Source organism: Scomber japonicus, chromosome 24 (genome assembly GCF_027409825.1).
Source record: "Scomber japonicus isolate fScoJap1 chromosome 24, fScoJap1.pri, whole genome shotgun sequence".
NCBI lineage: Eukaryota > Metazoa > Chordata > Actinopteri > Scombriformes > Scombridae > Scomber > Scomber japonicus.
The window spans coordinates 12,494,951-12,507,322 of NC_070601.1; the positions used below are offsets into that span (position 1 = coordinate 12,494,951).

At 40.9% G+C, this 12,372-nt stretch overlaps 1 protein-coding gene across 3 annotated transcripts in view; it reads right to left on the reverse strand.

Moving 5' to 3' along the window:
* LOC128354550 (gamma-aminobutyric acid receptor subunit beta-3-like) overlaps window positions 1–10,747 on the reverse strand; it is a 34,128-nt gene extending 23,381 nt beyond the window's left edge. For all 3 annotated transcript variants that reach the window (XM_053314765.1, XM_053314764.1, XM_053314763.1), the window contains exons 1-3: window positions 10,668–10,747; window positions 10,472–10,563; window positions 10,264–10,331 (exon numbers count right to left, since the gene is read on the reverse strand). In XM_053314765.1, coding sequence (XP_053170740.1) covers window positions 10,264–10,331; window positions 10,472–10,563; window positions 10,668–10,747 — 240 coding nt within the window. The remainder of the gene's footprint in view (window positions 1–10,263; window positions 10,332–10,471; window positions 10,564–10,667) is intronic.
* Window positions 10,748–12,372: the final 1,625 nt, after the last annotated feature.

Genomic DNA, 12,372 nt, shown 5'->3' on the forward strand with positions numbered 1-12,372 from the left:
TATCAAACTCTGCACAGTCACGCTCCAACATCTGACTGTACTGTAAGAACAAGAAGAAAAACATATTTTTGAGTGGAGGGAGACTTTGAAGTCCAGCCATGAGGATTCATTAGTCTTGTGGAATGAAACCATTTTTAGGACAGTTGTGTAAGAAAATAGGACGCTAAGCAAGTAAATCTTTTTTGTTTTGTCTTTATTCAAGTAGTATTTGACCAGAGCAGAGCTGGCAGTGGAGATAGAGGACAGAGCCCCTCCTTCTTTCCATCCACATCACATAACCCACTTACCCAAGCTAACAGTCTCCTCTATTTCTGTTTTCCTCTCAGTCTGCCTGCACCCCTCTCTCTTTCTCTTTCTCTCTCTCTCTCTCTCTCTCACTCTCTCTCTCAGGGCAATGCCATGATCTCCACTGTGCCCGCTGTGGCGTTGAAATGAAACCAACCCGCACCAAGCTGGCACTGGCAAGGCGCACATGTCTTTTTTTGGTGCTGCAGTTTTTCCGGTTCACATTGAACGGATATTTAAAAAAAATGAACGAATCAGCAATACCGCAATGAGCATGGCTCCCCCTAAAAATGTTCATGTGTGTTACAGTTGTTACATAACCAAAATAGTTATTTGTCTTTTTCGCACCCTCCCTCGTGCACAATCTCAAGACTGGGTTACTAAATGCTTACAAAACACTGGAGGTTTTTGCATTTTCATGAGACGACTTAAAAATAGAATGAAATGAAATTATGCGAGGCTCATAATAACGGAGTCATGGGTATAGGTCTCACCCTGTACTGCTGTATGGTACAGTAATTATTCATTCCTTTCTTTTCTAACTGATACTCCATACTCATATATGTGTTTTCCAGGTTTGGTTAGCGCACAAGAGATATGAACAGATCTTAGTCAGCACAGGATACAGATTGGTCACACAGCATGAGGAGGAAAGCTCATTGGCGCTGAACCATAAATGTATAGTGGTGGAAGCGTGGCTTGTTTGGTAGCCTGCAGCCGCCAAATGATGAAGCGAGTGTGGTTGTCGGGGCTCGATATTACTACCAGTCATGCAAAAGGAAAGGAAATTACATCCAAAAATATTGTCTTTAAAGCATGATATAGCAGGGACTACTTTATCTGATTCCACAAGATACACAGCAAAGGCGGAAGAATACATTATAGCTTGCAAAAGACACTGAGAATGTATTGCAAAGCTTAATCTTCTTGTCTATAACATAGCGCTGGATGTGATAATCCGGTGATAGCGTGAGGTTGACAACTCCTCTGCTCCTGTAAGTGATAGCAAAATAAATCCTTGTCAATTTCCAGGGGTTTTGTGACACAGAGGGTGATAAGTGTTATCAGTCACAGCCCTATTAAAGTGGTCATTGTGGATTGATCACAGCATGTGGCGGGAATTAAATTTGCTCTATGAATAAGTAGCGTAGACTCTCTCTCTTTCCTCCACTACCATAGTAACTTTACCCTCCATCAATCCCCGACAAATGACTAATGTCTCTTTCACACTGCCTTGTTTTGACCCTTACCGCATCACTTCTCCTCCCTCTCTGCTGGAGCTCTATCTCCCCCTTCTCCCTCCCTTCCTCCCCTCCCTCCCTCCACGCGTCTCTCCCCGAGCGGTATCGCGCTTTTAGGTATGCATTTCCATCTCCCGCCAGAGTGTCAGCAGGTGGGCAGCCACACACACACACACGCCTCGTAACACATAAATGATTTAAATTAACCATACAAGCCTGTACAAACACACGGCCAAGGATTCCTCATCAATGTTGCATGGAGACAATCAAAATGAATTTCAGATGAGGAGTGTGTAGCTTTGCACATTACCTGCCCTGAAACAACTTCTTTTATTTAGTTATTTATTTCTTTGAAAGGGAGGTGGGCTCATACTCTCTATGAACTAGGACTGTATATGGATTATGAATTATTGACAATTCCCTCCTCGCCTCCTTTACTCCCCCACAACACACCAATTCTCAATTCACACAGCTTTACCACTGCTGTTTGGTTATTAGCATATGTTTGCAGCCGAGATAATGACAGTGACCAGTGGAAATGATTTCCAGCGAGCCTCAATTATTCAATAAACTCGACTGGATAATCACTTTCATTCAGGGTGTGTGAGAATTCAGATAAGCGAGAGTTTTTGGCTGTGAACTGACCCATATTCAATTTAATCTCTCCCCCCCCTCTCTCTCTCTCTCTCTCTCTCTCTCTCTCTCTCTCTGTATACAGCGCTACCACTCGGAACTGCTACGTCGTGATACCACAAGTATCTAGGAAATATCCTGCTAACATTGTTTGTCACATGGCATATGTTCTCTGTCCCCGGCATATGCTGCTGTTTTATCAACAACTAGCTCTGGCTCGTTATCATCATCATCATCATATATATATATATATACGTTGCAGCACAATATAGAGTAAAAAAATTATAAAAATGACATCTGACACATATCAAAAGCCGCTCTGTTCAATAGCAACATAAAATAAATGAAAATAAATGATCTCTGCAAGTTTTCTCCCTGACTTCTGTGAGGGTGAGAACAACAGTGATAGGATATGTAATCACTGTGTACTCAATGTGAACCCCTGTTCAGTAAAGCAATTTGAGTCACTTCAATGTAATTTCAGAACGGTCCCTCGGGATGGCCCCAAGGCGGTATATCACCACAGTGCGGGGGAATCCCTAACCGAGCTCTTGCCCCCCCCCCCCCCCCCCCCTCCCCTCCTCCTCCTCCTCCTCCTCCTCTTCTGCTGCTATAGAATGGTAAAAATAGCACTGTCCCTTATTGAGAGCAAACAACAGCGAGATGATTGAATTGGGCTTTTTCTTCTAAATGATGGCATTGGCCTTCAATATACAGGATAATTTCCCCACTGTCTAATATTCTATGATGTATTGCCTCATAACAAGGAAAGAGGAAGGGGGAAGAAAAGAACAACAATTGTAAATGTAAGCCATTTTTCTCTTAAATGAACTATGCTGCAATGACACACCATTTTTACTTTTTTTTATTGGTGTGTATCATATTCTTTTCCTTTAAAGTCAGGGATGGATTTTGCTGTTTTGTCACTTCTCTTCGATGTTTGACCTTCACCGTCCAGAATGATGTATGCACAGAGTTTGACACCAGAAGGCTGTTTTCATATTCATCTGCAGACAGTGGAAAGTTAGAACTGTGCTCACCGAAAAAGCTCAGATGAGAGAGTACGATTTGTGACATCACAGCCTGTTCTGAGCCAATCGTGGGCCAATGTTCAGCTTACAAAATGTGGAAACTCTAGTAGACAATTTGAATCTAAGAGTTAAACTTTTGAAATGAAAAATATTTGCATATTCATATATTATAGGACTTTTAATGAGGTAGAAGAAGAACGATAAGAATCTTTTTTTAATACACATTATGAATCAGTGGAGTATTTTTACATGTTTTAAAACATATCTAGATATATATTAGTTTCATTTACACAATACAAAATCTATTTTTTTTGTTTTTAATGGAAAACTGCTTCAATGTCATCTATAAATTGATGGATTCTTGAATGTAACCTCCTATTTTGTATGCTGTTTGCACAATTTTGGAGCTGGCTGTTATCTTTGAGTTTTATAAATAGTGGAAGGTGATTATTTCTTATTAAATGAGGTCCCAAAAGATCTTCTGTTTAGGTCCAAAGATCCAAACGCTGGCCTCAAAAAAAGAAGCAGTCAATGATAATCTGCTACTTCAATCAGTGACTCAAGGTGTCTACAAAGAAACAGACCTTGGACCTCAAGAACCCCTCGTACTAACAGATCTGCTCTTGAGAGACACCAAGACTTCAGAAAACTTTCTTAAGTGCTCCAGTTCGGTTGTAAGAGTCAAGTACAGATATTCTGACTTTATCTAAAGAGGGGACATTAAAAAAATACTTGTGTGACCTCAAAATAATGAGGCTTTTAAAGGATTTGGAGTTCATAGAAGTTACAAAGATCAAATTAAATACAGTTCAGTAGCTGTAGCAGAAAGTTCTCTCACACCGCAGTGTAACATCACCTGCTGTTTAAGCTCTTGTCCAGCATCAAACCCCCTATTTTATTTCTGTCAGGGTACAACACTGCTCTGATGACACATTGGAGGCACATTTTAACTGCTAACACGTCCTAATTTTGGCAGTGTGAAGCTCCTTGTGTTACTCGTGCTAAACATTTTTTGTGAATGAAACTTGCCTCCAAATGGAACAAAACAGGTGGCGATTTTAGGGGGTGTTGATAATGCTTATAATAACACACTCCAACACACTCCTACTCATGAACAGGTGGTGTTCTTCAAGTTGAAACCAGCATTTTCTGACAAATACCTGCAGCTCAGAACCTCACAGACCAAACCTCATAGATAAAAAAAAAACAACTGATTTAGAATAATACCAAGCCTGTGACTCAAGTCATTTTGACTCACTTATAATACAATTATCAACTTAAATATGTGAGGCTTGATTCCTCCTGACCTTTTTCAGTCATCAAATCAACCAAGAGTGGCATGTTCCTTCACTTCATTCCTGCAGGGATCTTTACTCTCCTTCTTTAACCTCATACATCCATTACAGTAAGTGGAATCAGAGTGTTGACTAATGACCTTTTCAGTAACACCCATCATGAATCCAGTTTATAGTTTACCTACCCCTTTTTTATTTGCTACAACATAACGACAGCTCAAATGGCACCGAGAAAAAAAAAGGAAACGAGGCCGGCGCCTGTCAATTTTAGATTTCCCCAGGCCGATACACGCAGTGTCTTAAAGGTGTACGCAGCTCAGAGCTCAGAGCCCAGAGCTCAGAGCTCAGAGCGAGGCTATTATCATGCAAACGTCAAGAGCAATAACTGTAGAGAGGACTGTAGAGTTAGGATCACTAGAACTGACTCAAAATCATGAGTCCTTTCATTGGGTTGACACTGCAAACCAGGAAGTCCCCGGCTCTGCTTATTCTAAATCTTAGTGATCATCACTTCATCGTACAGCGTGCTCTCTCCTGAGGCCAATTACATTCCATCAGGCAGGAAGCCGGATGCCGGATAAAAGACATGCGGGTATATTAAGCCACACTCAGAGCACAGAGAAAAGACATGCTCTTTTTGCATTGCTGGGAGACCTATATATCATAATTAGAGTGACATAGTGCATTGGCAACATCTGACTCGTGCGTTTTATACAGGGCATACAGTATACAGAAGTGGTTACCTGGGTGATTGGGGGCACAATCAAGGTCAGATTAGGTTGTCTAATAAAATCATGCTGATGTCATTGAGCATCTACCTGAAAAATGAAAAAAAGCACTCAACTAGAAGTCAGTTCATGAGCTTTTTGTGTAGTCTTTTGGGAGCCACTGAAAAAAAAATATGAAAAAAAGAGAAAAAAAACAAACAAACCCAGCAGCAGGAACATTTGGAGAAAGAGAGAGATCTTTTCACCTCTCTGTAATGACAGGTTTTTTCTTCTTTTTTTCTCTTTGACACCCACACACGGCCGTGGGTGTATGGATGACTAGCTCGTTCAGCCTGTTACCGCAACTACATCCACAGTGCAGACCGACTCTGACCGCTTCCCAGTGTGTGTGAGGAGCTCTACCTTCATTGTATTCTAATATAATTTCCCCAAATTATGATGACTTTCATGTGGCAGGGATAATGGGGTTGCGAGGCCTTGATAGCTCTCACAGCAGCAGAGAATCACGCCTGTTTGTCCATTTCGCTAAGGGACGCGCGTTGTAATGAAAACACACCTACACTAAGTGACCTATTTTTGCACTTAAACTTTCTTCATAATAGTATTTTTCAAAATCCATTATAGTACAAACAACACTAACCCATGAGCCTTTTATTCCCACCTCCAAACCCAGTGTTAAAAAAGCTTTTTAAAACTCTGCAAAACAGCTCTAATAAGTCACACTATTTCAGGTGATCCGCTCCTAAGTGTGCAGCTGGTTTCCAAGTAAGCACTGCCTCAGCACACACATAATCTATTTTGCCTTGCTCTGATCTTGTCCTAGTATGTGTTTCTCATCAGCGGAGGCCCCCGGCACATCACAAACAAACCTCAGAGGTAATTAGTGCCTTTCTCAGACGCTTTAGCATCTGCTGGTGCAGGAGCTCGCGCGCCACGAAGGCGTCGGGAGTAGCACAAGCTGACTTTGTTGACCTGCCCTGCCAGGTGGATTCTTGGGATGAGCCAGATGCTTCATTCACTTGCTGGGGGTATTTCGATCAGCTACCTCCTCCTCTCTCTCTCTCTTGCTCTCTCTCATCTTCGATCCCTCGCTTTCTCTGCTCTTTTCTGTTTCACTCGGTCACTCAATAAATCTTTAAATATAATAGTCCTCCTCTCCTCTTTATTCTCTCTTGATCTGCTGATTTCATGAGTCCAATGTCCAGTAAAAATTCCCAGGGCTTATATAGAGCTGCAAGAGCCACTGTCTACTGGCTTGGGTTGATTAAATGAACTCATACTATACATCAAATAAATCCAGAGCAGAGGTGTGTATAGGAATCAGAGAAATATATCTATATATATGAGAAAGCAAATTTGGATCTACTTAGGAAGAAATCATCAATAGTAAGTATTAAGGGACTGTACACAAGTTATTGGGATGAGGAGGGGGGTGAAGACAAACCCCAGCACTATTAATATTTTCTTTGAATAGTATCAGAAAGGTAAAATACTGATTATTACAACTACCACACCACACCATTTAGTATTTAATTATTATAATATAGACAAACTTAACCCTTTCACACTGTTTTCTTATATGCATGGATTTTGATGGCATAGTTGCACTTCAGCCACCGCAGTGAACACTAGTGAGTCATCCCCATACACTACCACTCCATCTGTAGTAACTTCTTTGGTTGTAAATCAGTTGCTTTATGTTATTATAATATAATGTAATGTAATTAGATGAAAAAGAAAATGAAGTTCAAATATATTTTTCATGCCTAAAGAGAAATAAAAACACTCCTAGGATTAGTATAGCACATTTATATTGTCTATTATGATTAAGACTAAAGTGAAGGAGGGTATGACGATTGGTCGAGATGAAAATGTAATCAGTAATGTATGAAGATTTCTGCATTCGTACCATTCCTTAAGCAAAAAGAAAAAAGAAACAATCTTCCCACAGTCCCTAATGAAGCGCTCTACCTAGTCAATCTTTCCAATACAGATTGCACATTCCCACGTATGCACACATATTACCTTGTAATACCTGTGAGAGTATTGTGAGTATTGACTCACACTCATTTGCTACACTTTCACTTCAACCTTAAACCCTTCATTCGATGCCTAACCTTTACCCTTTGGACTGATTTATCCACAACTTTGTTAACCTAATGCTCTTTGACTTAACCTTTGACTTAGCACTAGACCCCAAATTTAGCCACCCTTTTCTTAACAAGGCCATCAGGTGCTTCGATTTTGTGTTGGATTCTGTATTCCTCACACCTTTAGTCACAAATTACACTTCATATGCTTGTATGATGTATTTTACATGGTTGAGTTCTCTCTTTTTCTTTTGGTATAAGAAAGAGTCATCAAAAATAATCACTAAAAACACTCAAAAAAACTTTAAACTGGTTTGCAGATTATGACCGTGGGTAACTCTACTAGACTGGTGAGGTTGGTTTATAGCTGAAGTTCTATTGATGGAGCCTATAACAACTTCTTTATGACAGAAATGGAGAGAGCAGCATCTGTAGAGGCTCTGCTGTTTAGTGCTGCTCCATGGATAAAGCATGGCGCTGTCATTGTCAGGACAAAAGCACTCATTATCCATTTCCCTGTGGCAACCCATCCCATGCTAAAACCGCAGACTGTCCGTGCATTGTAGCTTGCACTGGATGAAAAGCATCCACCAAATGTCAAACACTGGTGCAAAAAACAAACAAACAGCTTGACCGGTCTTGTTTTTGGCTCAGGCGCTGGATAGCAGCCCGAAATTGTTCATTTAACAAGCACAGATGCACATGTGCAGTCCCTCAGTGGTTTGGTGGCGATGAGAAAAAGACCTAATTAATCATCAGTTTAAGTGTGATCTCAGCTGTCTGTGTCCCTGGTTGATCAGCTGCTTTCATGCACTCTGTGGAGACTAGCCTTGTTGGCTTGCTGGTTAATGTTAGCGACTGAACTCTTGGCAAACAAAATCTTTGAGCATGGATCATGAAAGCTTGGCTAGAACAATCGGGTTCACTGTAAAACATGTTTTCAGCTTGTATCAATCAATGATAGCATCCCATGCAACCAAGGGCAACAGAGGTGTGACGCAATATCTATTTGACCTATAAAGAACATATCTTATTTAACATGGAAAGTGCATTATTGAGGTTAAAAATCTCTTTTCACAGGCCAAGATACCAGCACAAAATAAAACAGACGTTACAAAACATAAACCTGAATAGGATAAAATATGAAGAGACTCACTGAAAGAGTACAAAATGCACAAGTTCAGAAAGATTCAGCAAGCTCAATAAAACAAAAGCAATAAATATAACATAGCAAATGTCAGAAAATAGTAAAAAAAGGTCAAATTTCTTACAGTCAATAGTCCAAACCCCTTGAAAGCACCAATTTACTAGACAAAAAAGACAAATTCTCGTATTTGAGAAGCTTAAATTTGGTAATGTTTTATATCTCTAAAATGCTTAACTGATTGTCAATATAGTTACAAATAATTAACTTTTGATTGATTAATCCACTTCTCTAATTGTTTCAGCTCAAGTTAAACCTAATCTGAGGCAGCTTTAACTCATCAGATGTGTTTACTTTACTAATATCGAACCCCAACCTTAGCCAAAGTTGCTTTTGTTGCCCCCACCCTCCCACCCTGACCTATTCCTTGCAACTTGTGTACACTACATAACACTTCCTTAATGTGAAATATCATTGCCACTCCACATAAACCGGGCGATAAATCAGCGATTACTGGTGCGTTACCCCTTAAACCATCTTTGTCACAAGAAATTAGTAGTATAAAGGAATTTGTAGGAGGCAGGGGTGAAGTAAAGGGAAGCTTTAGATTCAAGTCAGAGCACTGGGTGGAAAGTCAAAGCTAGGAATCAACTGGTAAAATAATCATTGAATCAATAGTATTGATCAACACCCACCCACCCACACCCACCCACACACACACATCTCTCCAGATAAATAATGATAATTTTCTAATATGTCGCAGTTTTTCCTCTTTTAGTGATTTTCTGTACATGTTGGCATTATGGTGTAAACCTCTGCATCCCTGCCTGATCTCTAATGAAAGTCACATTGGTTCCACCTACACGGGCCATAGCCAATGAAATGTGTCCGTGTAGAGGTGTTGATCTGAACCTTTGTGGCGGCTTGCAGGTTTCAAAGCCTGAATCCAAACCAATTACAAACAATGTCTCCACCTGAGCAGATCATTCTCAATCCGGTGTCAGGAGACTTCAAATCACATTTTCCTGCAAGTGAAAGAAAGACAATCCAGCCACTCATCACTCGCCGCTCGTTTTCCGATGCAATTTAGGTCATCGTCAGCTGATATTTTAAGACCAGCCGGAAACAATAGCCTGAAGTTACTTCACTGCATGTGGGTACACGTGTTAACACAGCGTCCAGAGCTGGCAAATTAGCAAATCCAATCAGAGTTCCCTGATAGCTGTCTGCTCAGTGAGCCTCCTGGGAGGACGCTCCTGAACACTGTTAACTGTGGCTCAAAAGGTTAACAAGCAGAGCAATAGTGAGAGCCGAGGCTTCCTTCTCCGCTGATCTTCACTGCATGTTTTCCCTTCCTTCTCTCTCTGTGTGTGTTGCATATGCATTGATTTGTAAAAGCGCAGTTGCAGCTTTCATCCATCCTCTTATAGTCTGTGGATGCAACTGTCTGAGGATCAAGCGCTGTTGGAAGCAAGGACCAGGAAGCTGCAGAATTATCTTTATTTTTACACCCAGGCTGGCTCTGTGTATATAAGGTAACAGTGGTGCTGCCAATGTGTGTGTGAGATAAATGTGTTTTATTGCTAACAGGAAACCCAGCCCATCCATCTCACCATCACATAATGGCCTGAAAGCAAAAACTGGATTCACGTCAGCACTTCCTACCAGCTTTACTGTATACAGCTAAGGAATCATGTTGTGTGAGTGCCAATACATCTCTGTATCAGCTCAGACAGACACGGGGAGAGGGCTGCATGCATTATGCGCTTGAGTAAACACAGAGAAACAGCATTTGGTGTGATGATAATTCACTCACCATGTTGACTTCTGACACCATGTCTATGCTTGCCACGTCTATGCTCATCCCGACTGCAACTGGGGCCCCTGGAAGAGGTTAAACAGCAGAATATGTGTATATAGGCCTACACCTCTACACCTGACCACAACAGTGTGAATGGCGCCAAAAATAAAGCTGCCTAAGGCGTGAAGGAGGATTAATAGAGGGGGTAAACACATGCACATACCTCCAAAGTCCGGTCTCAGTCGGATATCATATCCCTTCAGCAGTTTATCCACCGTCTCCTTCACGAAAGACATGTTGCCCGGTTCATTGACGCTGGAATTTAAAAACAACAAGAAGAAAAAACATCACCTTGACTCCTTGAATCCAGCATCAATCAGCTTTGGCCAATAACCTTGACTTCTCTAAATGACACTCACCTTTTCGCGCAACACACAATGGAACCGACAACCAGCACGGAAAAGACGCGAAATTGACGAACCTTACGCAAAGCCAACATCACCTCTTTCTTTCTTTTTTTTCTTTTTTTAAATCTCTCCTTTTTTTGTTGTTTTTCTTTCTTTCTTTTTTTGTTTGCTTGTTTACAACCACAACAACAAGCGAAGGGTAAAAAATAAAAAAACAACAACCTTCCGCCTCAATCAACAGTCCAGACGGTTCCGGACGGCTCCTCAATTCAAGAGTAAATCCATTGATTGCCTCAAGAACAGAAAGTCGGGGCTGAGAGAGGGGGGGAGGGTTAAGGGGGGGGGGTGAAAAGTCAGCGGGTTGCTGTGGTTGGAGTCAGATATGAAATATGGGTTGACATCGCCTTCCCTGTCATATACACTAGGTCCTCTCCTCTCTTCCTGTCGTCTCTTTGCCTGTGAGAGAGCATTCAGGAGCTGAAGCGCATATTGATGAGGAGGGTGCGCAAAGGATGCTGCTGCTGGTGGTGGTGGCGGTGAAGGCACTCGGCTTGTTCAAATGAGAGATGAAGCCCAACACTTGCACACTGTAAAAAATGCCAATCAGTAGCTGCTGGTATGGTGTGTGAAGTCAGATTAGTTTTTTTGGCTTTTTTTTATAATATGTGTGAAGAAGGAAACACTTCTTTTTGTCTTAAACTGTCTATTTTCTGTGCCTAAACTGTTAGAATGTGGGTGTTTAAAGTGATATCACCATTAAAGTTGCAGGCTCCTACAATTCCCACAATGCAACTCAGTAGCATCTTTAAACTAGAGCCTCTGTGGTTGGTAAATGTCTTTCAAACTGCACATCCCAAGTTTTGAATTAAGATTTAATTATTTAAAATAGAAATCTAATTATGCAAAATAACCCTGATGACATCACCAGGGTTATTTGTCATGACATCATCATTAAAGCTCAGTTCAGAGCTACAGCGATTAAGCCACTTTCTCCTTCTAATTCCTTTGTAAAAACTATTTTTAGGTGAAATCTTGACCTCATGTTGCTTAATGATTGGTTTATTTTTGAAGCTAGAATTCTTTTGAAATGGGCAAAAAATTAATTGGAATCTAATCTAATTAATTCACTTTTCCTCCAACATTTCAGCACTCAATCCTACACTAAATTGACATTTTTTACAGTGCTCTCCACGCCATCTGCGCCAATCCCCTTCCCCTGTGCTTCCTGTAAAAATGGCGGGACCCAAAAGATCGAGGAGGGACAATTTGACATTTATCAACCCATTGATCGATGCTTGTGATTGATAAGACTGTTAATCGTCTATAATGGCCTCTTTTTTCCCCTTTAACTAAAAATGTGGGGCTCTATCATCAATTATTTAGATTGAGAAATATGGGAGTCGATGCTGGAGATTCCGTGGATAATTGGGACCCGTGCGTGTGTGCGTGCGCGCCCACAAGCGGAGAAGCGTGTTAATAAGTAATGTGCTTGTGTGTGTGTGTGTGTTTGTGTGTGTGTGGTGACATTTCTACCTGGTGTCATAGATGGCGAACAACTTCTTGTTTCCGTCAACAGCATTCCTGAAAGAAAAGAGTGATAACATCATTAATAATTAAAACGTATTAAAAAAAAACACTAATGATCAATTACAAGTCGAGTGTGCATGTTGTTATGTTGAGTTAATTGATGTGTGCTCCTGTTTTGTAGCCTGCGGTA